Source organism: Vanessa cardui, chromosome 6 (genome assembly GCF_905220365.1).
Source record: "Vanessa cardui chromosome 6, ilVanCard2.1, whole genome shotgun sequence".
Lineage (NCBI taxonomy): Eukaryota > Metazoa > Arthropoda > Insecta > Lepidoptera > Nymphalidae > Vanessa > Vanessa cardui.
In genome coordinates, this window is record NC_061128.1 from 15,360,175 (window position 1) to 15,387,056 (window position 26,882).

At 31.7% G+C, this 26,882-nt stretch overlaps 1 protein-coding gene across 8 annotated transcripts; it reads left to right on the plus strand.

Moving 5' to 3' along the window:
- Positions 1 to 1,255: 1,255 nt before the first annotated feature.
- On the plus strand, positions 1,256 to 26,882 carry LOC124530580 (alaserpin-like). Of its 8 annotated transcripts, none has more exons than XM_047104807.1 (10): positions 1,256 to 1,397; positions 12,199 to 12,290; positions 12,384 to 12,527; positions 12,871 to 13,074; positions 13,158 to 13,256; positions 13,350 to 13,490; positions 13,571 to 13,780; positions 14,028 to 14,172; positions 22,044 to 22,172; positions 26,677 to 26,882. In XM_047104807.1, exons 1-9 carry the CDS (start codon positions 1,373 to 1,375, stop codon positions 22,160 to 22,162), a joined length of 1,179 nt encoding a protein of 392 aa, XP_046960763.1. In that variant the 5' UTR covers positions 1,256 to 1,372; the 3' UTR covers positions 22,163 to 22,172; positions 26,677 to 26,882. The 8 variants fall into 8 exon arrangements, with proteins under 8 accessions (XP_046960763.1, XP_046960764.1, XP_046960759.1 ...); XM_047104808.1 differs by lacking the exon at positions 26,677 to 26,882 and adding an exon at positions 24,894 to 25,099; XM_047104806.1 differs by lacking the exons at positions 22,044 to 22,172; positions 26,677 to 26,882 and adding exons at positions 3,452 to 3,453; positions 21,091 to 21,356 and having other exon boundaries at positions 1,348 to 1,397.

Below are 26,882 nucleotides of genomic sequence, written 5' to 3' on the forward strand. Positions count from 1 at the left end.
CCTCCTCTCCCAATGCTAGTTCGTGAATTCACGTATAGGTTTCCTCACGATTTTTTCCCTCACCGCTGAGCTCAAGGTGAATTAATTATAAACAATAATTAAGCAAATGAAAATTCAGTGGTGCTTGCCTGGGTTCGAAGCCGCATTCATCGGTTAAGATGTACGCGTTCTAACCACTGGGCCATGTCAGCTTCCTATTAAGTAATCTAAAAAATATGAAAAATAACGTTGATAGGATATGATAACCAAATAGATTTCGATATCCTTAACGACCATAATGATAACCGCTATTACACTTGATATTAGATGTTTGTAAAAAATCACTAATTGACAAAATAAAAGGAAAAAAGGATGCGCTGAGTTTCGTTTCTTTCGCCGGCTCTTCTCAGGTCAGAGTATAATCTTATATATTTTAATGATTTTATATTGAATAAAATAATTTGATTTGAAAAGTTTTGAGTTTAAGATATTCAAATATAATATAAATAATCATGAAATCTGTCTTAGTGTTAAATACCAAAATTATGATCTTAATTGTAAATCGATCACACATTCAACGTCAAAAATGTTTATTTTATATTTTATTTTATAGAAATACGCAAGAGCATATGTGTCACCTGATGGTAAGTGTTTACCACCGTCGATAGACAATAGCGCTGTAAAAAATAATAACCATTTCTTAAATCGCTAATGTGCCAACTTTGGGAACTAAGATGATATGTCCCTTGTGCCTGTTACACTGGCTGTAACCCTGCAAACCAGAACACAACAACACTGCATACTGCTGTTTGGCGGTAGAATATCTGACGAGTAAGTGGTACTAGCCCAGTTGGGCTAACACAGTAGTCCTACCAAGGAAACATTTCACAGGTCTTCAGTGTTTGTTGTAATTTAAGTATAATAAGTGGATTTGGTTAAAAAATAACTTATTCTTTATTCTCTTAACGCTATTGCAATTACGTTTTATGTAAGTTTGATAACACTTATTTAACGCCACTTCAATGAAGACTTACATATTAAATATCGGTTACACTATTATTCCTTGAGTTGTATTCTTATAATTATATCACATCGTAACTGCATGGCTTAAATAATAACTCATTCTACCTTTAAAATAAATCTAAATAAAAAAAATACAAATTAAAAAAGTCACCGAAGTCAATCAAATAGTAAAATTATTGGGAATAACAAAACATAAACTAAATCGCTTGCAAAGAGGAAAAATACATCAGATCATAACTTCTCCGAAATCTTCGATAACCCGTCGCTTGTTTGCTATGGTAACAGAACACGATCTGTGAAGTATTTAAAAGACCACGACCTTCGTCAAAAGCAGTCAGTGAGTGATCGCCAACCACGCGCGACGTCCACAATGAAGCTACTATTATGTATATCTTGTAAGTATACATATACAAAATTAACATATAAATATATTTTCAAATTATATCACTTTTCATATCAGCTTTCAATTCTAAATATAAAGTAATCACATCATTTGTCAGGAATCTACATTGTATGTTTAAAACTATCATACATAGAGATGTGTAAAACGATCGCCCTTGACCCCGTGTTTTACATTGATATTGTGCTTATAAACATTGTCAACAAATATATTACTTTAATGATGCATAACAATATTTATATTATAATTACATGTAATCTTTACACTTAATAAAATTTGAGTGTCTGTTTGTAATATTAAAATAGCCCTTTTGTACTCAATGCATATACACGGTACATACTCGTATACCAAAATAACATATTTCTACAATATCTTACAATCTTGTCTGTTTGTTTCGGATAATTTCTAAAACGGCTGGACCGATTTTGACGGAACCGTCACTGGCAGTTAACTGATATAATAAGGAGTAACTTAGGCTACAATATTTTTTCTTTATTATTAAATTCAAACGCGTGTAATGTCACAGGCTCAGCTAGTCGTAAAATATAAATGTAATTTAACAATATTATTTATTGGGAGACAAATGTAAGTGCTTATAATATGTATAAAGTATTTACATTTTAAAATACAGGAAAAACCAGCTCAACCGAACGATAGCTTGTTGTTTTGACAATAAAAAAAAAAAAACTCAAATGTCAAAAAAGCGAAATTGGTTTTTAAATTTGACATGACGTGTTTTAAATATGAAAGTAAACTATGAATATTGAATTTTATTCAATACATTGTATTTGTAACGCATGATATTTATATATTAAAGTTTTCTGTGCGGATTACGTTTTAAATTAATGAATGAATAAATGGATATAGAAATTAATTAAAATAACTTTATTCAAACAGTAATTTTAAAATAGTTTTCGTTTATTGTTCTTGTGTTTGAACAAGTAAATTTAAATAGAGTTAATGTGAAATTAACTGCTGTGTTAAGTTAATTTGATTGATAAGGTTTAACATTAGTGATAATAGCAATAATATAAACTCATAAATAATAGTGAGATTGTTTTGGTTATTTACATAAAAACTTATCTATATCTATAATAAAATTGAAGTGTCTGTTTGTAATATTAAAATTACTTTAAGTATATTTATATTTATGTATACACGGTACATATACTAAAATAACATTTTCGTCTGTCTGTTTGTTCCGGCTAATCTACCGACCGGCTAGACCGATTATTAAGGGATTGTCACTGTAACTTAGGTTACTTTTATTTTTAAATTATCCATAAAATTTTAGTTCAAACGCGCAAAAATATTTTGTCAATGTGGTGTCAGCACTTAAGTGTTGTAACGAATGGTACACAGTCTCTCTACTCTCCTACAGTTCCAGTATTAGTGGCAGTGGTCACCACTTACCATAATGCATAACAAAAATATTATATAGCCAATGGAATTAGGGTAGAAGTTAAAAAAACCTTGAATTTTATTTCATGCGATATTATAACTCGACTCTATTTACTGAGATTTTATGATTGTTTAAAATATAACACTATTACACTTAACTACTTATTTCCACTTCAATTTTACTTCCTATAACAATTTCGTTGACGTTCAAAACGTATTTTCGCAAAATCACAGTGATTATTATAAATACTTGGTGGTAGGGCTTTGTGCAAGCCCGTCTGGGTAGGTACCACCCACTCATCAGTTATTCTACCGCCAGATAACAGTACTCAGTATTGTTGTGTTCCGGTTTGAAGGAGGAGTGAGCCAGTATAACTACAGGCACAAGGGACATAATATTTTAGTTCCCAAGGTTGATGGCGCATTGACGATTTAAGGAATGGTTAATATTTCTAACAGCGTCATTGTCTATGGGTGGTGGTGACCACTTACCATCAGGTGGCCCATATGCTCGTCCGCCAACCTATTCCATTCAAAAAATAATAATCAATCGACCAACGATATCGCGTCAATTTGCTGTCAAATATCATTTATTGCCTTTTTTCTATTATGATTGGAATGGAGTGTATAACTTTACTTTTATGACAGTTGTGAGGCTTCTTAACTATCAATAAAAATTTAAACTTTACAATCGCAAAATAAAAATTTAATTTCTTATGCATTTTACATTCGAGATAGCAACAAGAATCAATTCAATATATTACTTACATCATCTAAACAAACACAAACAGTCCGTACGCATGTACACAAAGCCGATGGAAATACCCACACAACGAAACCTTAGGGTTGCCAGTAACAAAAATAAATTTAAATTCGGTCTAAAAAAAATTATCGCAATATTTGTTTAAGCAAATACTTTCAATCAGTTCGCGCTGATATCCATTGTATTTTTATTGTTAATCAGTGCTGATATATACGAACCTGATAAATCTATACGAGTTACATTTTCTTGCAATTTAATGACTGAGCAAGCTTTTGAAGTTTCGATCAATGTTTAATTTTATTAAGTTGATCTGTTGATTTTTTTATAAATGATCATTTATATACATAAATGAACATATTAATTTTGGAGCGATTGTCATCAGATTATATTTTGTCTATTATAAGTTATCTTTGTTTACCTATAGTTTATTTCCATAGTGTGAAAATAAAAATATGTTACTGTAATTGTCACTCCTCTTTTAAGGGTTTGGTTGTCATGTACAAGGCAATAAAGAAGCCTATGTCCTTCCTTGAAGCTCAAATTTGCTTCATACCAAATTTAATCACATTCGGCTCAGTGGTTAATGAGTGAAAGATAGACAGACAGACAAACAGAGTTACTTGCACATTTATAATACTAGTACAGATTATAATGTAATTGACAACCCTACGACACGTTAATATTCTCGTAGAGTTAAAATCAAGTTTTATTATTATATTTCTAAACAGGTTTTACAGCAGCCGGTATAATACAATCGGTCTAATGCACTTCATATATATTTATATGTTGTATGTTTATTTAAGAGCCGGGATGACTCGCGGTCTCAGCCGAAGGTTGCGGGTTGATTTTAAACGAGATAATATGTTTTTTGTGATCATAATTTATCGTACTCGATTGTAAAGTTAGTATATTTGGAATGTTTGCATGTTTACTGTTTGCAAAATAACATGGACTAAGCTCTTGCTATCAGAAGGGTATTTAAGATGTTATTTATTTTCTTTACATCTTTACTAATATTATTTGTTGAAATTTAGAATGACACAACCAAAAGAAAGGACATTGACTATTTTTTAAACCATAAAAATAGGGAAACCGCGTTTGACAACTTGTTTTGAATATGTTTCATCTTTAGAAGAATTCTCATAAATCCAAAAGAATTTAGATTTAAATTAAACTAAATGTAAAACATAAGTTGAATTATAAAATCTACTAATCTATAAGATATTATGTCGTGGAAAAGAATAGAGAATATTATTCTTAAATACCATAAATATCAAATGTTTTTTTAATGTCATGACATCTTAGTTCACTGACCCATCGAGTTTGCATGCATTGCTGATAGGTGCGAGAATATCTTAACATTATTTGCAGTATATACAATGCTATACGTTTTAATTTAAAGATATATTAATGTAGGAGTTTAGTGTTTATTTCATTGTTATTAATATGTATAATGTAAACGCTTATAGTGGTGTCACACTACAAGTATCTGTTTCCTACTTTTACTCAATCATTTGTGAATATGCTGATGGTGTTACAAAAATCTATAAATAAAAAATAAATAAATATCTATGGGCAGTAGTTATCACTATTATTATTACTCGTCATTAAGTGATCCATTTGTCCATCCACCCAGCTATTCCATGCAGAGCATTTAAAAACATAAAATTATTCCTTACAAGTTTATTGTTTATTTACTTTATTTTATATATGTCACCTCTTTGTAGTTTATTTAAAACCGTCTCGTTAACGTAAATTACCGCTAAACTCTGATGTAAATAAATACCACATCGCTGATAAGACAATGGTGTAGTATCTGTTTTACAAACGATAATTGAAGTTAATTAAAGTTATGCTACAATTATCTATAAACCAACAAACATAACGTAAATGAGTCAATGAATTACGAGACTATAATCAATCTCTAACTTCACAACAATCTGTTGTAAGGTTATGTCATTATTTTTGTCATTAATTTATAGCCAAGATGGCCTAGTGGTTAGAACGCGTGCATCTTAACCGATGATTACGGGTTCAAACCCAGGCAAGCACGACTAATTGTGTCTGCTTAATTTGAGTTTATAATACATCTCGTGTTCGACAGTGAAGGAAAATATCGTGACCTGTACGTATCAAATTTCACAGAAATTCTGCCACATGTGTATACCAGCACCCCGTATTGGAACAACGTGGTAGAAACCAAACCTTCTCCTCAAAGGGAGAGGAGGCCTTAGTGGGAAATTTAGAGGCTGTTGTTGCTGTTGTTGAAATTAGTAATAAAACAAAATTGTTTGACAAAGTTAAATTCTTCTCTTTTCCCAATCTTAATCATATCTATCAATAGATAAATTTATTCCAAAAATTTATATTTTGAAAACTAAGATAATATAGTCAGAATCGGTCAAGGCGACTAATCTCATGCGAGACTAATCAGCAGGACACATGCAGCTCTTGTTTGGTGCACATATCTCTCATAAAACAATTGGAACTTACGCGAATTTTTTGACACAAAATCACAATAATTTTCATTGGTCGATCAGAGGTTTGAACCTGGTACCTCGGGATCTGCGGCTTTCATGCTAGACCAACGAGGCATTCGCATGCAGCATTAAAATATTGTAAATAGTGGCATGGATAGATAATTCGATATGCAAATCAAGGTCATAAATTCGTATTAGGACACATTTTCACTCATACTCAGATTCATATTAGGAATAACTTTTTTAACTAAATTCAAACGCATGCGAAGTCGCGGGCATAGATAGTGTACTACTAAAATTTTCTTGTCCTCCATTTGTTTAACAAATCATCTTCCACACTGATAAAGAAAACATCATGAGCCAACATTCTACTCAGGATTGAGTAGTATGTTGGTTGAAGTCCCCACTTATGTTTCTAGGAAGGATTGATCATTGCAAAAGAAATTTCTGAAATGTGATAACTACACAACCGTATGATATAAATCCGTAGCCTTCATCCAATGACAGGAGAGTAAGTTTGATATTGAATTGAAGTAGATTAAGCCGTTATCGGAACATTAAAAGTAAAATGAAAGTGCATATGAGTAATTAAGTGGCACACTTATGTAGTACCTCAATATATATGTATTTATTAAAAAGTGTTTTTAATCTATCATTATACAAAACGTTTAAAAGATGTATAAAATATGATGACACTTGTTCATGAAGGCAACAAAAACGAAACGTTTTACAAATATGGCGCTGCAATGGGGTCGGTGACGTCACTTGCCTGTATTTTAATCTGTTGTCTATATAGTAGGCACGCAAGTGACTTCATCATAAGCCGGCCAATCAAGAGCGTTTTGTGTCACGTGACAAACGTTTAAAAAGTGCATTTTTAAACTCAGTATATATACTGATTAGCATAACTGATAATTTATTTGTCGCATTGTCAAATAGCCTATTTATTTATCTATAAAACAAAATTTAAACCGGTGTATAATATAACTAAAACAACTTAAAAATATTAAAATAGACGTATACACCTTCCGATCATGCAATGGAGGAAAATCAAACTGTAAACTCAATCACTTCCCGATGAAATAAACTGTTTCTTAATAACGAGACGAACCGATTGCTTATTGTGTATTTTACAACCAACAACAAACCAACACAAGTTTTATTCATTGTCTTTTTTAATAAATATTTATTTTATTTACATAATAATTGTTTAGATTCCTACTTCATAATATACAAAATAAATGACCACATGGAATAGTGTAAGAATGCTAACTGTATAGGCCATTAATAATAATAATAATAATAATAATAAAGCCATTTATTCCATATTTCAATATAACATTTCAAATGAAATTAGTAGTTTGTTAGTAAGTTTTCTTAATTTATTGTTAGTGTTGTTAGTCTCCATTGTGTGAAATATGGACCCCTTTTTGGGTAAAGGCCTCCTCCAGTTTTTTCCACGTCTCTCTGTCCTTGCTTACGGTTAGCCAGTCGCTCCCTGTGACATTGGTGATATCATCAGCCCACCGTTTTCTTGGTCTACCAACACTTCTCTTTCCCCCAGGGCCGTTCCATCTTGTGGTTTCAATAGTCCATCTTTTGTCAGTATATCGTGAGATATGTCCAGCCCACTTCCACTTAAGTGTGAGTGCATGTTTCAGAGCATCGTTGATTTTGGTTTTTTGTCTGATAGTTTCGTTCCTCACTTTATGTATTTTTCTGATTTTCAACATACTCCTTTCCATTGCTGTTTGGGTGGATTTGATTTTCTGCTTTGCTTTGTTTGTGAATACCCATGTTTCGCATCCATATAATAAGCATGGCAAGAGGCAAGTATCAAATACGATTTTTTTTAAATGCAATCCATAATGACCTTTTAGAATTTCTTTCTGAGACCAAAATTTTTTCCATGTAATATTAATTCTCCTTGTTATTTCTTCTTCGTTGCTAGTCCTGTTGAATGATACTTGTTTACCCAGATATATATAGTCTTGGACATATTCTATGTAGTCTCCTTTTATTATGATAGGTCGCTCATAACTGTTAGTCATTATCTTTGTTTTATTTAAGTTCATTTCTAAACCAATTTTTGAGCTTTCATGATCCAGTGTCCTCATCATTTCTTCAATGTCCCTTGGAGTTTCGGCAATTATAGCTATGTCATCAGCGAATCTTAGGTGGTTTAGATATTTTCCGTTTACTAGCACCCCTTTGTTCGACCAGTCTAACTTTCGAAATATGGTTTCGAGTACCGCAATAAAGAGTTTCGGCGATAAAGGATCTCCCTGTCTGACACCTCTTTCTATTTTTATTACGTCACCTCTAGTTTCTAGTTTTATTCTACTTGTGCTATTTGTATAGATATTTTTTAAGATGTTGATGTATTTTTGGTGCACATCTGAGCATTGTAATGCATTCCAAATTGAGTAGTGGCTAATGCTATCAAATGCTTTGCTGTAGTCTATGAAGGCCACATACAGGGGTCTATTAAATTCTTGGTGTTTTTCTATTATTTGTTCTAGCGTCTGTATGTGGTCCATTGTGCTGAAGCCTGATCTGAACCCAGCTTGCTCTGTTGGTTGCATTTTATCGATAGTTCCTGTTATTCTCGTTAAAAGTATAGATGAGAACAGCTTGTACATGCTCGAAAGTAGACTTATGGGTCTATAATTTCCCACGTCAGAGGGATTTCCTTTTTTAAAAATTAGAATTATGTCAGATGTGCGCCATTGTTCTGGTACGGTTTCAGTATCCATTATCATGTTAAATAATCTTGTTAGATGGTCGATCAAAATGGGTGCAGCTGATTTGAGAACTTCATTGTATATTCCATCTGGACCGGGACTCTTCTCATCCTTTAACTTCTTGATATGTTCGTACACTTCTATGTCTTTGATTGGTTCTATGTACGATTTATTATTTTCGTTAGAATTGTTGGCTTCTATCTCGATATCATTTTTATTTCTTTTCCGGTATAGTTCCTTATAGAAGTTAGTTGCGTGTTTTAGAACATCTTTCCTTGAGTTGGTTTCTACTGAGTTTTGTTCTAGCTTATGAATCCATGCTTTGTGTGTGGAGAGCTCCTTGAAGGCTCTTTTTGTACTTCTAAATTTTTTTATATTTCTTGTGATAACTTCATGTCTATAGTTACTGTAGTCCTTCTTGATGGATCTGCTGGTTTCTTTGTATATTCTAGTAAGTTCAATTTTCATGTCTTTTGTTTTGTGTTTGTTGTGTATTAACTCGGTGCGTCTATTAATTAATTCAATTGTACTTCTACTGAATATTTTATGTCCTTCTGCTTGAGTTTTATTTTTCAACTTCAGACTTTCTGCTATACTTTTTTCTAGGAAATCGTAGTATATTTGAGTATCATCTGAGTTCATTTTATTGTTTCCTAGTTTTGTTTTTAGGCATGTTTTGTAACTTTCTATTTCTGCTTTTGATTTCGGTATCTTAGGTGGTGTTGTGTAGTTCCTTCTGCTCTTTGGTGGATGTTTTTGTAGTACCGTTGCTCTCACTAGTCTGTGATCAGAGGGAAAAGGAATATTACTTATTGTCTCCACGTTTAGTACTAGCTTGGGATTGTTTGTCATTATGTAATCGATTTCATTCTTTGTTTTTTGGTCAGGTGACATCCAAGTCCATCTGCGATTTTGTTTTTTCTTAAAAAATGTATTCATTATAGATAATTTATGTTCGAAAGCGTAGTTAATAAGGCGGTCACCTCTTGCGTTTCGTTCTCCAAAACCATGTTGACCTATGATGGGATATTCATTTGCTTTTGAGCAACCTATTTTCGCGTTGAAATCTCCCATTACTATGACTTGGTCATTAAATGCTAGTTCATGCGCTGATTCCATTTCTTTGTAGAATTGTTCAATTTTTTCTTCTGATGCTGTTTCGGTAGGTGCATATGCTTGGATTATTGATAAAGTAAAATTTTCAAATTTTAGTTGTAAAAATGCTACTCTTTCCGAAATTCCTATGAAGTTAGTAATATTTTTCTTATATTTTTTCTTAATAAGAAATCCTACTCCGTGCAGACCTTTCGTTTGACCAATGTAGCAAAAAATATAATTTTGGTGCTCTTCTATATTACATCCCAATCTTCTGACTTCTGAGATTCCTAAGATATCGCAATTGACGTTTTTTAGGGCATAGTTTAGTTCAAGGTATCTTTCTGTTGATAATAAGGATCTTACATTAAATGTGCACACTTTTAGAGTTGATGCTTTGCATGTATCTTTTGCATTTGATGGAGGGTAGTGGTCTAATTCCCCACGAGGACCAGTCGGCTTGGGGAATGTTTTTTTACTAATTTTATTTGGTACTTTATTGGTAGTTTTACTGTTCCGGCGGCTGATGATTTTATCCTATGCTTCTGGTTCGGACGGGTGATTACCAATAGGAAGGGAGTTGCTTCTATTCCTCATCAAATCGAATGCATTGCGTCTGTTTGCTTTGGTTGTTTGTTGTTTACGGGGTTGTTCAGATATGCTTGGCGAGGCGGGGGAGTCTCTTTTGCGTTTCACGTTTCCTGATTTGCCGTCTTTGACGATAAGCCTATCGTAATTTATTGTTGCATAGTTCCCTTTCTTCCTCTCCTCTTCAAGTTTTGGTAGTAGTTCCCTTCTCCTATTAAGCACCTCCCTCGGATAATCTTCAGAAGCATAGACATTGTTATTTAATTTGTTTTTGTTCTTCATAATTTCGCTTTTTTTCCAGTTGTTGACAAATGATATGAGTATTGGCCTCCCTTTTTCTTTTTGCTTGTCTCTTTTACCGATTCTGTATATCGTATTAATGTCTCTGTCTTCCACTAAAATATTCAAGTCGTCTTTAAATTTCTTTTTAACAAGTTGAATAAGTGTTTTAATTGAATTTTCGCTTTCATGTAGTCCGTATAAAATGATATTGTTAACTCTTTTATGTTTTTCAAGGTAGTATATTTTTTCTTTCAATGTTTCATTTTCCAATCTCAATTCTTGAATTTCTCGTGTTAATGGTACTAACTTCTCGTCTAACTGTGCTACAATTTCCTTTGTTTGTTTTGACATTTCAAGTTTTACTTGTTCGAATAATTTTTGTAGGCTATCCATTTCCATACAAAATGTTTTGCTTAACGCGGAACGTAATTGTGTGAACGCAGCTATAAGGTTGTTAGGTTGGTACTAGCTTGAGATATTTAATATGGTAACACTGCACTGGTACAGTCAACTTGTATTGTCTTGACAGTTGACACAAGTAGTAATGACAGCTAACCTTAAATGTCCTTTGATGTTTATCTCTCAAAAGGTTTTAATAGTTCAGTTTTCACTTAGTTTATCGTTTGTTAATGCACTTTGGCGCGTTATGTTTGTAGTTTGAGTGTTTTTGTGTTGCACCTGATGCTATTTACACGGTATTCGAATTAAAAACACAGACCACTAATCATTACGTCTTTACGTTTACACCACCGGAACCGGAAAAACCTATAGGCCATTAATATCAACCATTTTTATACGCCTTATATCTTTATAATCAGAATAGCGACTAAACAGTCGCAATTCTGATTATAAAGGTGTAAATAAATCAGCCCTCAAACCCCGCTATATCCAATAAGGTGTCATACATTTGATGAGGAATATGTGTTTTAAAAAAGTTGCAATTGATGTAAAACTCAATTGAACAACATATACAAATGACCATTTGACCCGTGGGTCGGTCTGTCTAATTAGTTTCTGACAAATACAAACAATCAAATAGTCAAAAAAAAAACAATAAGTATTTCAAAAGAAGTAGTACAATTCGTTATACCTAAACCAGTATCAAGTAATAGTTAGTAAGTCATTATCGGGAAACACTCATAAACCTAATATAAATATTCTGATAACCCATATCGTTCGATGTATTATCAAACTCGTTTAAATGTTATTTATTTAAATATTTTAAATACTCCGAAATCAAATTAAAAAATATTATTGTTTATATATCACAAATATAATTCGATATATTACTGGCTCATCACATAGAATAACAGATATAATTTTTTTTTTTCGTTTACCAAACTATTGTAAAGGTGAAAAATATAATATACTACATTATTTTTAATATAAGCAAAATTCTACTTGAATTGAATTGTTTATTTAACTTACTTTAATAACTTTCAGTTTTAACAATCGCTGCCTTAGCGATGGCAGAGCAGGATCTGGAACAGATCCTTCAAGATGGCAACAATAAATTTACAGCGAAAATGTTCAATGTGAGTTTAGCACAAAACATTAAATTAAATTCGCCTTAAGATTTCCATTTTATGATAAATAATGAAAGCTTACTACATTTTTTTGTTATTCAGGAGGTAGCAAAGGCAAATAAAGAGAAAAGCATTGTTCTATCAGCGTATTCTGTGATGCCGCCTCTTGCACAGCTGGCCCTCGCATCAGTCGGTGAATCTCACGATGAACTACTTAATGCCATCGGAATGCCCAATGATAACGTGGTAAGTAAAGCAGTACAGCTTTAAACATTTTTAATAGGGAAGTAACAAAATATTTTATAAATAAAGTTTCGATTCGTATTTGAAACACAAATATTGCCACACAATTTAAGGTACCTAATCAAACTTATTTGTAATACGATCTTGATCATACTAAATATTTGATCTTTTAGTACATTGATTTCACCAAAAAAGTGTTTTGGATTTCTTTTAAGTGACTTTTTCTTTAAATTAAAATTGGAATATTGTTTACTCTAAAAAGAGAAAATAAAAATAATATACACAACGAAAAAAAGAAGGAAATAATTCAATTAACCATTTTATTAACATACATTTTATGTTTTAGACAAAAGCTGCCTTTTCTTTCGCGAATTCAAAACTAAGGTCAACGAAAGGAGTAACACTGCAAACAGCTAGTAAAATTTACGTCGCTAAAAATTATGAATTAAATAATGAGTTTGCTGCTGTCTCTAGAGATACTTTCGGTTCTGAAGTCAAAAATGTCGACTTTGAGAAGAACGTAGCAGTAGCTGACGAAGTCAACGCTTGGGTATATTTTGGAATTATATTATAGCAATGGTTGACAAAACTTGAATACGTCACTAAATTAAATCAATTATATTATAATTTTAGGTAGAAGATCAAACAAATCATCGGATCAAAAACTTGGTAGACCCAGACTCCTTAACACCTGACACAAGAGCTCTTTTAGTCAACGCCATTTACTTCAAGGTATACCATTTCACTAATTCCAATTACGACGACGACATTGGCCTGTATTGTATACTTTTGCTAACGGTTGCTTTAATAACATTTTCATTTTAGGGTACATGGAAAATTCCCTTCCAAAAATACGCAACTAGGGATAAAGATTTCCATGTAACCAAAGACAAAGTGATCCAGGTACCTACCATGTACAACAAAGATAGTTACAAATACACAGAAAGCAAGGAGCTGAACGCACAAGTAGGTTCAATATTTCCATTGTTTTTATAGCAACATGGCAAGTTTTTACAGATTTTTGACTAAATATTATTAAATTACAGATTCTTGAAATTCCTTATGAAGGAGATGAAGCATCTTGCGTTTTTGTATTACCTCGTGAAATAGACGGCATTAACGAGTTGGAAGAAAAGCTAAAAGACCCAACAGTACTCGACAAAGCCATGAGCGACATGCACGAAACAGACGTCGAAGTTTACCTGCCTAAATTTAAGATCGAAACCACGACGAATCTCAAAGACGTTCTTCTAAAGGTCAGTAAAAATTATATCGATGAATAAGGAGTAATTTTCATTGTTATAATCCCCTATAATAGTAGTCTTCTGAATGCGTCAGGATTGTTTTGATTAAACACAATGAAAGGTTTGTGCAAGTACCACCCCAGGAGAGGGGAAAAACTCGTTCCATCCTAAGTTCACAACCGATCTTGATTCACTCACACCAAATTTTCGGTGTTTAAGAGATTCAGTACAAATATAAATTTAAAGTTTTTTTTTTCAGATGGATATTCAGAGATTATTCTCTCCAAAAGATGCCAGATTAGACAACCTTTTGAAACACACCAGTAATCTGTACATAGATTCAGCTCTACAAAAAGCTTTTATTGAAATTAACGAAGAAGGTGCTGAAGCAGCCGCTGCAAATGGTAAGTGATACTACATTTTTCTTTCCTAAAACATTAACTGGTTATCGACGATTAAGCCGATTTGAGGTAAAACGCTAACACTACGTGTGTTCAACTACAGTCTTAAGAATGTGATTGTTTTACATTAGCAGGAAACAGAAATGATAAATTAGTTAGGAGTAAAAAGAGATCTAATTTAAATACTAACAAGCACCTAATTGTTTGTGATTTTTAAAAGATTATTAAAGACAAAAATCAAAGAATCTACTTTAAATAAATCATGATGTAGAAGGTACTGGGTGCACGGTACTTATATCATCAACATCATAAAATTTAGTTAGTTCAAACGAAAAAGACTTTATAAAAAATTGTATCAGACACAAGGGATATTACATCTTAGTTTCCAGGGTTAGTAATAAATTGGCGATCTAAAGATTGTTTAATATTTCTTACAGCGCCAATTTCTATATGTTGGTAACCAATCATTAATTATCATCATGTAACCCATTTGCCATTCGATCTACCTATCTTCACTAACAATATGTCGAATATCTTTATTGGAAAAAATGCCATCCATATGGTTTGGTGTCGAGATGGCCCAGTGGTTAGAACGCGTGCATCTTAACCGATGATTGCGGGTTCAAACCCAGGCAAGCACCGCTGACTCATGTGCTTAATTTGTCATTATAATTCATCTCGTGCTCAGCGGTGAAGGAAAACATCGTGAGGAAACCTGCATGTGACAAATTTCATAGAAATTCTGCCACATGTGTATTCCACCAACCCGCATTGGAACAGCGTGGTGGAATATGTTCCAAACCTTCTCCTCAAAGGGAGAGGAGGCCTTTAGCCCAGCAGTGGGAATTTACAGGCTGTTGTTGTTGTGTTGTTGTTGTATGGTTTGGTGTAGAATTCCAACAATACCTTCGTAAGGACATTCAATAAAAACAACATAAAAGTTATGAATCAATTGAAATATTGATTTATTTAAAGGAATGAAGTAAAGTGTTAGGTTTATTACTTCGTTTAAATCTTGTAATGAATCTATTGTTACAAAACAATAAAAATAAGTCGTAAATAATGCTTCGATGAATTACGTGTATTGAAAACTTCCTTATATTATTATAAGGTATTATAATAAACATATTCTACGTACTGTTCAGAATGTTGATTCAATTTGACTTCTACTGTATCAACAAAATTACCAAGCATCTTGATATGACTGTTATGAAATGAGCCTTGATTAGCATTAAAATACTTGTGATGTCATTTTCTTTTGTTTGGTGTTAATCAAAAATGAAAATGAAAATAAACTTTATTCAAATAAGGTTTTACAAGCACTTTTGAATCGTCATTTAACAATTAAGCGAAGCTACCACCAGTTCGAAAAGTAAATTCTACCGAGAAGAACGGGCAAGAAACTCAGTACTCTTTTTCAACATTTAAAAAATACAGTCACATTAGTTAAATACAATGATATATGTATGTAATGTATCCTGCCTGGAAGTCAACAGGTATTATAAAATCAAGTCATCAGAAGTAAAAACGGTTACAATAAATTTTTTACTTAAATAAACTCTTGACCTTTATATCCGTATTATATATTATTAATTACAATTTCAAATTGTAGCGTTCAATTCTCATTAAAACGAGCCTACAGTACTAACACTTTGTATTAAAAACCCTATGCTGTGTTTATCTAATCTACATCGTAATAAACACCTATTCTGATTATTAAAATAAAGGTTTCTTTTTAATATTTCATAAAGATATTAAGCAGATCTTATGGCTTAATACATAAAACTAATTAACTCAACTTAATTTTCATAATGGCAATTAAATTTTGCGAAACTATGCTAAAAATAGTTTAGCTGAATGGATCAATATTAGGTCATTTTCTATTTTAGATAAACACAGGCAAATGATTACCACAAATAGAGAACCATTTGTGGTAAAGGTATTTTCATTATTGTACTGTAAACATTATTAAACATAACTACTCATTAAATCTATCAGAAAACAACTAATTATGATGATTTAACATTATTAGTATTAAAATATCATTAACGGAAAATATATTTTGTTTAAAAAAACATTTGAAGATTTTTTGTATAACTAAAATTAATAATTTACTTAGTAGAAGGGCTTTGCGCAAGCACGTATTACTGACATTACGATATTCTACCGCCAAACAGCCATACTTAGTATCGTTGTGTTCCAGCTTAACGAATCGGTGGGCCAGTGTAACTACCGGCTTAGGAGACATAAAAAAAGTAACAGCCTGTAAATTTTCCACTGCTGGGCTGGGCCTCTTCTCCCATTAAGGAGAGGGATTCAAATATATTCCACCACGCTGTTCCAATGCGAGTTGGTGGAATGAACATGCGGTAGAATTTCAATGAAATTAGACACATGCAGGTTTCCCCACGATGTAACACAATGAACACAAATTAAGCACATTTATATAGTGGTGCTTGCCTGGGTTTGAACCCGAAAACATCGGTTATGATGCACGTGTTCTAACCACTGGGCCATCTCAGCTCATAGCAGCATAGGAGACATAACATAGCTGTATATGTGTTATAAGTGCTGAAGTTTACAGAGTTAATATTTATAGGCAGTGTTCCCCACCTAATAGCAGGTGGCTCATTTTACTGTCTATATAACTATTAAATATAATAAAAATAAACGTGACGATTGAAAACACCAAACTTGAGTCAAAAACATTCCTTTCTTAATAAAGAGCACGTTCTACATTTCCGTTAGCAAATTACTAATATATAATTATATTTCGATTTACTTGATGAATTTGCCACGGGTTTCTTTTAAATATAATATTAATAATACAATTAAACATAAATTCGTCTGATTTCCAAATATACCTTAGAAGATAGGATTTTAAATGATTAAAAAGTTCAGAATTATTAACCGCGTAGTGACTAAGAACTTCAAGAAATAAGTCATATACTGACTAACTATTTGGGCAAATATAATTTGTCCTCTCCGAATTTATCTTGTTCTAAATTGTCTAATATTGTGCTTTCTGATATTCTTTACAGTGTTCGGCATAAGCTACGCTTCTGCCCCAATTATCGCTCAATATCAACTTTTCAAGGCCGATAGGCCGTTTTACTTTGCAGTGAAATCCAAATCTTTAACTCTATTCAACGGAGTACTGGTCAACTTATAAGTCGCTATGATTTTAGTATTAATCTTGTTGAAATGAAAATAATAAAAATAATATTAATAAAATAAAAATTAATAATTTATTGAAATAATAATGCACTTGTGGTGTACATATTCTTAAATCTTTCCACTGTCATTTATGTGTGTTAATGATTATTAAATAAAGGGTTTATTATCGATAGCTTTTTTATTTTAACTGTCATATATTTGAGAGTCGAGATGATTTAGTCATTACGGGAATTGTAGCCGAAGATTCCGAATTCGAAACCGTTAAAGCCCGAATGATTTTTTATATTTATTTCAACTTATGGGTTTTATAGATTTCAGTCTCGGTATTGATAGAAAACATCGTGAACAAATCTGCATAGCCATGCATGCTGGTATTTATATAGGCGACGACACTTTAGCCCAACAAGCAATTGATTTAAGTTTATACGTTATTATTTTATTTGATTTCTTGTCTCATTTCAGCGTTTTACGTCGTCGTTGAGAGTATCAGTGAGGAATTTGCTTTAGTTTTTGACGCCAACAGACCGTTCTACTTCGCAATCAAAGCGAAGTATTTCACCTTATTTAATGGAGTACTGTACCAAGCTTAAATAAATTCGTTCTAAACATTGTTTACTTTCCATGTAATTTTTAAATTAAAATATTATATATAATAAAAATATTTTTTAAATTGGCAATATATGTAGATAAAATAAATTTAACGTTTTAATCAAGATCCCATCTCTTGCTAATTAATTTATTATACATGAAAAAAAATATCAGTATTTTTGAAAGTAACGTTTTTAAACAGCCGTGATATTTAATTAGCTGTAATCTCTTTTCTTTTCCCTTGGTTCCCCAAAGGGATACCTGACATCGAAAAGAAACCGGATTATCAAGAATTTTTGACAGCTAAATCCCCATGTGATCCCGTAGCTCCGGTCTGTTTGTTTGTTTTGATATAAGACATCCGCAGTCCGCATTCCATGTCATGTCATATCATGTCATGAGGAGACTGGTCTCCATTCACATTTTTAATTAATTATAACAAATTCATCGAGCTTTCATCTCGATAGATTATAATCTCCAATCAAACGAATGAATATGACCCGTGCACGTCTATATAGATATATATCGTAACGCTCCACTCCCTTTATCAAAAGGCTCTTACGTATTATAATGTTCATATGGATTAAGCCTTAATTAAAGTCAACATGAAAATTTCTACTCAATCTTTTAATTGATTTATTTTTCCAAGATGGCCGAAGTGGCCGAATGGATTGGAATATTATCCAAACCTACTGACCAGACCTCCAGATAAAGATAAATAAATAAATTTGACCTTGAACTGATATGACACGGCGTTATGGTCTAAAAAATATGATATTATGAATTCATAAAAATATGGCGTTAATGTTATTTGTAAAATTATTATTTAAATTAATATTTAGGAGTTATTTTGGATAGGGTTAAATAAATAAATAATAAAATATATTTAAAAAGTATTCAATACACAATTAAGTCTTAAAAAAAAGGTTGTATGATTTGCGTCAATAACCTTTTCCTGTCCAAACAATATAATAAAAAGGTCACAAATAGAATAAAGTATCTCAAACAATTCAAAAGAGATCGTGAAGTTTTATATTGTTATATTAAAAACAATATTTATACAAAACAAAAATATTGATTTGCCAAGCAATTAGGTTAGAAAGATTTCATAAAAAACAACATAAAAGTTATCAACTAACTCTGTATTCCTCTTGAGTGAGGTGTTATATCGTGCCAGTGCAACAGGCACGATATAACACCTAAATCATGATATATAATAACACCGGTTTCATGGGTACGCCACTCCGAGTTCCCGGGTTAGATTCCCAGCCGAGTCGATATAGAAAAAATCATTAATTTTCTATGTTGTCTTGGGTGTGGGTATTTATGGTACCGTCGTTACGTCTGATTTTCCATAACACAAGTGTTTTAGCCACTTACATTGGGATCAGAGTAATGTATGTGATGTTGTTGTCTCACCTTATAAATTAACCCACAAAAATCAAAATCAAAATCAAAATAAACTTTATTCAAGTAGGCTTTTATAAGCACTTTTGAATCGTCATTTTACAATTAGGTGAAGATACCACCGGTTCGGAAAGTAGATTCTACCGAGAAAAACCGGCAAGAAACTCAGTAGTTACTCTTTTTTAACATTTAAAAAATACAGCGTCATGTTAATTAAATACAATTATTTCAATTAATGTATCCTGCTTGGAAGTCAACAGGTATTAACTCCACGCTTTTTTATCATCTACAAAATCTTGTATCGAATAGTATGCTTTTTCTACCAATGTATTTTTAACAAACGATTTGAATTTACTAAACGGCAAAGTTAAAAATTTCTGCGGAATTTTATTATAGAAACGGATACCTTGCCCCAAGAAGGATCCATTGACTTTGCGGAGTCGGAAACTTGGCGTTATAAGTTTATCCTTACTTCTAGTGCATATACAATGATTATCACTGATTTTATCAAAGTGATCAATGTTACTGTGAATATACATGATATTGTTGTAAATATATTGCGACGCAACAGTAAGTATTCCTACTCTGTTAAAAACATCCCGAAGAGAGTCTCTAGCTCCAAGATTATAAATAAACCGAATTGCTCTCTTTTGTAAAATAAAGACAGATTCAATATCTGCAGCGTTACCCCAAAGTAATATGCCATATGACATAATACTGTGAAAATAACCAAAATAAACTAAACGAGCGGTATCAATATCAGTTAGTTGTCTAACTTTTCTAACCGCGTATGTTGCGGAGCTGAGTCTTCCTGTTAGGGATGATAAATGAGAAGTCCACTGAAGTCTGGAATCCAATTCTATTCCTAAAAACACCGTAGTATCAGCTACTTCAAGACGGTCACCATTTAAAGATATATTATAATTTTGCTTGCTAACATTGGGTAGGGTAAAAACTACACATTTTGTTTTTTGAGCATTCAAAACTAAATTATTTACCGTAAACCAATTGTGTATCTGTGATAATGCACCGTTCACATCGTCATAGTCATTTTTTTTTCCTGTCAACCTTAAAAATCAGCGAAGTATCGTCAGCAAACAACACTATATCACAAATACCCTTAACATAGAAAGGAAGATCATTTATATATACTAGGAATAGAAAGGGACCCAAAATTGAACCTTGTGGAACTCCCATTTTTAACGTAGATCCAGAAGACTTTATTCCATTAATGAAAACTTGCTGGATTCTTTGACTTAAATATGAAGCGATGAGATCAAGAGCTTTACCTTTAACACCGTAATATTTGAGCTTATAAAGAAGCGTTTCGTGTTCTACACAATCGAATGCTTTAGATAAATCACAGAATACTCCAATAGCGTTCTGTGATTTCTCCCAATCATCGTAAATATGTTTGAGAAGCGCAATTCCCGCATCAGTTGTCGAGCGACCTCTTCTAAAACCGAATTGCTCACCATGAAAAATAGCATTTGTACCGAAATGTAATTACCATAGCCGTTTCGAATAAAAAATAACAGTTTCATAAATAACAATAACAGTTTTATAAATAACAATATTAATTTCATAAAGAACAATAACAGTTTCATAAATAACAATAACAGTTTTATAAATAACAATAACAATTTCATAAATAACAATAACAGTTTTATAAATCAGCAATTATAACAGAACCTCTTTGTCGTGAACATATACATTGCTAATTACGTAATTCTTATTTATTTATTTCAGTATTTGGAATTGTTGCCACAAGCTTAGTGATTGACCAGATCGCTCCTCCAGTGTTTAAAGCTGACAGACCGTTTTACTTTGCTATTAAAACTAATTCGGTGACTCTATTTAACGGAATAAAACGAGAAGAATAAATACATCGTAATAAATTACTGTCCATGAAATATACATATTAAATAAAATAAAATTAATTTTAGTTCTTTTATAAAATATTGTTTTATTTTACGTCATCTTTGGAATAAATTATACGATGTTGAAAACTGAAATAAATCTTTCATTTCCAAATTCCGTTTCAATATATCAAAATATTTCGATATAAATACATAAATAACAACTAATTTAATGTTTCAATAATGGACAAATATATTGTGGAAATTTTTAGTCTTAATTAACGGAAATCATATTAATGACCTAGCTAATATTAAACATTATAAAGAACTATTTATTTTGCTCAAGTATAGAATAACGTATATTATGATATTCGATTTTTTTTTGGTCTGAGAGAGACATGATTGAAAAGCCTCAGCAAGAAGGTATACATTAATCGTTACATAATAACGATCGGTTATATAGAAAGCGGGTTTTTGATCACTCATAAGATTATTTTCATTGATATTGATATGACAGGTAAACAGTAACAGTACAGTACAGGCATAAAATTGACTTACCAAACAACCGAAGTCTTGTGGAAAAAGATATAAACAATGCTACGTTTCCCATGCCTGTAATTTCACTGGCTCACTCTCCGGAGCACAACAATACTAATTATTGTTCATTGATAGAATATCTGATAAGTGGTTAGTATTTATCACACATAAACTAATGCCCTACTGAGTAAAATAAGGGAGAATACTTTCACAAAAGAAAAAAAAGCTTAATCGTCGATTTTCTTGTGTTTTACGATTATAAGACTAATCAGCAATGTAATTCATTTAATGTTATTAACGTTGCAGTATTCGGCGTTACATATTTGGCAGCCATTATAACTCCAAACTTTATAGCGGACCATCCATTCGCATTCTACTTATACAGAGGGAAAAATATCTTATTCAGTGGAATTTATCATCCTTAATAATAAAAAGGTACAAATCATGAAACAGAATTATGTATCATAACACCTTTTGCTCTTAACTTGTTTAAAGAACCATTCTAACTTTGACCCTGGGTGAGCGGGAAACTAAACCGGGATAAAATTAACTTTTCACCATGTTGTAACCGCTTTATTGCTACAATAGGTCGCTAAATGTAGCCGATCCTGTTTAAATGATAATGTATAATTATGTAAACATGTTTGTGGCGCCGTTTCACTGTTGAAACTAGTAAACTTTACTTCTGATAATTATGTTCGAATTTTTTAGTATCCTAAAGATTTTTATTACCATCAAATTTTCAACAACAACTTTAAAAAAAATAAGTGGGCATGAAAATGGTGCACTTCATAATAAGTGGTTTCACCCACCTAAAAACATATAGATTATAGGCAATAAAATCTTACCAACCTTATGAACCAAGATGTTATATCAAATATACCTATTTACACAAGCTCAATCATTCTCAAACCGTAACTCAAAAGACGTAAACTGTTTGGCGTTATAATATGACTCGTTATTAATTATTTATGTAGTTTTTATTTACGGGGTCTTTCTTCAAATTAACAAAAGTATAAGTAGAAAGTTTTTAGTATTTTCGGATAATTATCATTGTATAAATCCATCAGTTTTCTGAAAACTTTTAAGTTGATTCAAAATATAATCTAGACAAAATATGCATTTGATGCGAGGCTTTACTGTAGTATCTAAATAATCAATAATATGCAAATACACAGATTTATACACAACTACGGAATCTGCCCGCTACTGAAGTTATTAGCTCAATTCCTATTTTGTATATGAAGTATTAAAGTATTTACAACAATGATATGTATTTGATAATGATTCCTCTGCTAGTAGAGTCGTCAGGATATAAATCGTTAACATGTTTGATAAATGAAAGCGCCTTATTGGACTTAAGCCAAAATACGCTTCAGCTTAATCAAAAACTGAATCAAAATACCCTTCATTCGAGGAGGCTCTTAATTCCATATCATGGTACAGGATCGAATTTAATATCTACCAAGCATCGAGAAGAACCTCAGTAGATACTCTTTTGTTCATATACTATATAGAATACAATTTCCATGTCCTATATGAAAACCAACGTATATTCAAGCTTTTATTATCATGTTAATATTATGGCACATGGCTTCACACTAGACAATACAGTACAGCTTTTATATAGAAGAGCAAACATCAAAAGAAAAATATTGTTTTTTTGGGTTAAATAAATAAAATTGTCAGTTTCTCTCTAATATGATATATTTCTAACCTTTCCAATAAGCCTTCTTAAATCGCTATATTTGTTGATGAAAACCGCATTAAAATCTATTGTCCAAAGCTTATTTTAAGAGAGAATATGTATATGTTTAATATATGTTGTTAAAATTATTTAAAAAAATAGCTTGACCTGTTTCACCAATATATATGGCTGATCCTATCAAAATTATCATTGAGTATATTATTCTTAATATTAATCTTATACCGTAAAGCTGAACGTTTATATAATAATGATATTAAATTAAATTCACATATTGTGTCGCAGTATATAAAACATAGAGCTTTATATTATTTCCACGATCTATAGAAATACTTAATTAAATTTCGCGTCGGGGTAGGTCGACAGCGATGTCGCTTTTCATATTTGTGGGCGCGTATAGCCAAGCATCGTGGGTGGTGGAAAAATGGCAAGCACGCTTTAACTTTGAAAACAATTTAATTCTTTGTAAATTCAATATTGCTTCAATTATTGAAATATTGGAAACAGACAAGTCCCTTGCTCGTCTTGCGACTATATTCTCCGAAATATACTGCCTGAAATTACAATCGACTTCGACAAAGGCTTTGTCCAGCCTCACTGAAAGTGATGGCAACGCCTGTGTTTCATACACAACTAATGTTTTAAATATAAAAGCAGTACAGAATGGCAGCTTCATTTACAGAAATAACAAACTGCATATACATCAAAACACTGAAAATAAATCAAGTGAATATCTTAACAAACGCTTCATTGTGAAGTTTACTTGAATAAAATTGATTTGATTTGATTTGAAATCGCAACATAAACATAGTATCATAAATCATTTGACTTAATTCAAATAAAATTAAAAAACAATTAACATCTGATTTCCGTTATATTCATACGGCCTTTAGGCATAAGTAAAGTGAGTTTAATACACTTTAATAAATCTTTCGAATCTCCAATTCCTCTATTCTTATTTCTATTTCCTCTATTCTTATTTTATTTTTATGTGACTACGTGTTAATTAAGTTAGTTACTAAAACAATATTAGTATGTGTATGTAACATATTGCAACTATGTTATAAAAATTCCTAATAACCGCTTTAGAATATCAAGGCTAGTATTAATATAATATGACAAAGTTTCGGCGGATAGTAAAGCAATTCTTACTAAAGACAACTCTTTCGAGAGTCGAGATGGCCCAGTAGTTAGAACGCGTGCATCTTAACCGATGATTGCGGGTTCATACCCGGGCGAACACCACCGAATATTAATGTGCTTAATTTGTGTTTATAATACATCTGTGCTCAGCGGTGAAGGGAAACATCGTGAGGAAACCTGCAAGTGCATTCAAATATTCCAAAACTCCTCCTCAAAGGGAGAGGAGGCCTTAGCCCAGCACTGGGAAATTTACAGGCTGTTGCTGTTGTTGTTGTTAACAAATCTTTCAATTTCCGGTCGTATTTCAGTGTTCTACTTCGAAAGTGCGATGTTAATTGAGGAATCCCCAAAAGTTTTCAACGCCAACAGACCATTTTACTTCGCAATCAAAACCAATTCGATGATTCTGTTTAACGGGGTAAAGCGAGAAAAATAATACCTAACATAATCTTGATAGTATCGCTTATTTTTATAATGTTATAAAAAAAATTAAAAACCAATTATGAATATGAAATGTTATTTTTTCTTTCGTATTTCCTTTTCAGAATTATAATAAATCGAACGTTGGGTTTTCGTAAATATTATAAATTTATTGCTCAGGGGAGAAAAAATACAAATGTTGTGTATTACCAGTTAACGAACCTGTGATAAGCTTTAAATCGGTTACAATCTCCTAAAATAGACAAGACCTTTCCCCTGTATTGGGACATGAGTTTACTTTTTACTCATTAACAAAAAAAAATCAATATTTACTTATTTTAATTTTACATTCTTACAAATATACATTTAAGTATCAAGCACATTTTATAAAGCTTATTAAAAAATAGTTAAATACAGCACTGTATATATTTTATTGGGAATCCGTTAGAGTTTTAAAATATAAATAAAATGCATTCGAATATACAATTCATGTGTCATTTTTCTATCTAATCAAGACTAGCTGTCTTGGCAAATATATCAGAATATTCTGATTTCAAAGTATTATACTCTACAAACTGTTAAGACACAGTACACACACGTAACTAAGTAGTGTAAGTAAACACAGTAAAGGTATGTTTTATTGGAAAATCCTACTTAAGGCACCATATTTCGATAACTACATTTGATAATCAATTATAAGCTAGAATAATTCGTCAGTATTACAGGAGAATGATTAATTCTATAAAACAATCTAACACCATCTGCAATAACAAATGCAATTCCCCGCCAATATTTGCGCAGACATAACTATCAATCCCCACTTATTCTATGCGAGTGAGACAGCGTACAGTTACAAGGGGATTAACATCTTAGTTGAAAAGGTTAGCGAATGCAAGAAATAGTCATCATTTACGTGACCACTCGTCCATCAGTCATTTGCTCACCCCCGCACCAATAATTATAAACAATAGCTATTATTATTATAATACATAGGCCTATTCCAAACAAGTTCTAAAGGTTGGACTATAAGAATATGATACCACACATTATGGGGTGTCATAGTGTTACACTGCTGACTAGACTAGTTCATTAAAATTGCTAATTTATAAGAGTTGTTTAATAGGGAGATTGCTAAAAGTTCTATTGTTGTTACTTATACTTCTCTCTCTTTGATTGTTTCATTAACATTCAAAAAAGACGAAAATGTTTAAAATTTTTTTTTTAAAAAAACAAATGAACTGTGATACCCTTATACCATTTTCAAGGAACCAACTATCTCCGTAGAATATTACGTAGTCTACGAGTGTCATATTATAATCGACCTCCAGACTTGAAATAAAAGTTTCATAATTATTTTATTGTCTTTACCACCCAGGACCTCGGTATATACGACCTTTTGGTAGGACACATTGGACTTTAACAAATCACAACCTAACCACTTTTTAAAAATATGTAATTAAAACAAATAAATATGATCATATAGGTTTTGGATTACTAAACGATTTGACCTAAAACGCACTAATAATAATAATAATCATTTAACACACATTTTTATTTATTAAAACGATATTTTAGCTTTGTGGTATACAAAGCTGATTGTTGTAAAGACTTAATCATCAATGGTATATTATTTTAATTTATAAGTATATAATTAATTATTTTTGTTTGCAGAATTTGGCATCAGAGTGCTTTCAGGGATGCACAACGTGCTCAAATTCGAAGCTGACCATCCATTCATATTTTACTTGTATAATGGAAACAATATCTTGTTCAACGGAGTTTATTATGCCTGAGTAATAAGGAAGTATCCCAGTGAAGAAATCTACGATCCTTTTCATTCTAAAGCAACATTTGAATAAAAAATTAAACATTTAAAA

What these genes read in the sequence shown, in the direction of transcription:
- LOC124530580 (XM_047104800.1), top strand. Translation starts at nt 1,373, where the DNA reads ATGAAGCTACTATTATGTATATCTT. An exon ending in CTGACGAAGTCAACGCTTGG is followed by an intron (nt 13,075 to 13,157) that starts GTATATTTTGGA and finishes TTATAATTTTAG; the next exon opens with GTAGAAGATCAAACAAATCA. An exon ending in TCAACGCCATTTACTTCAAG is followed by an intron (nt 13,257 to 13,349) that starts GTATACCATTTC and finishes TTTTCATTTTAG; the next exon opens with GGTACATGGAAAATTCCCTT.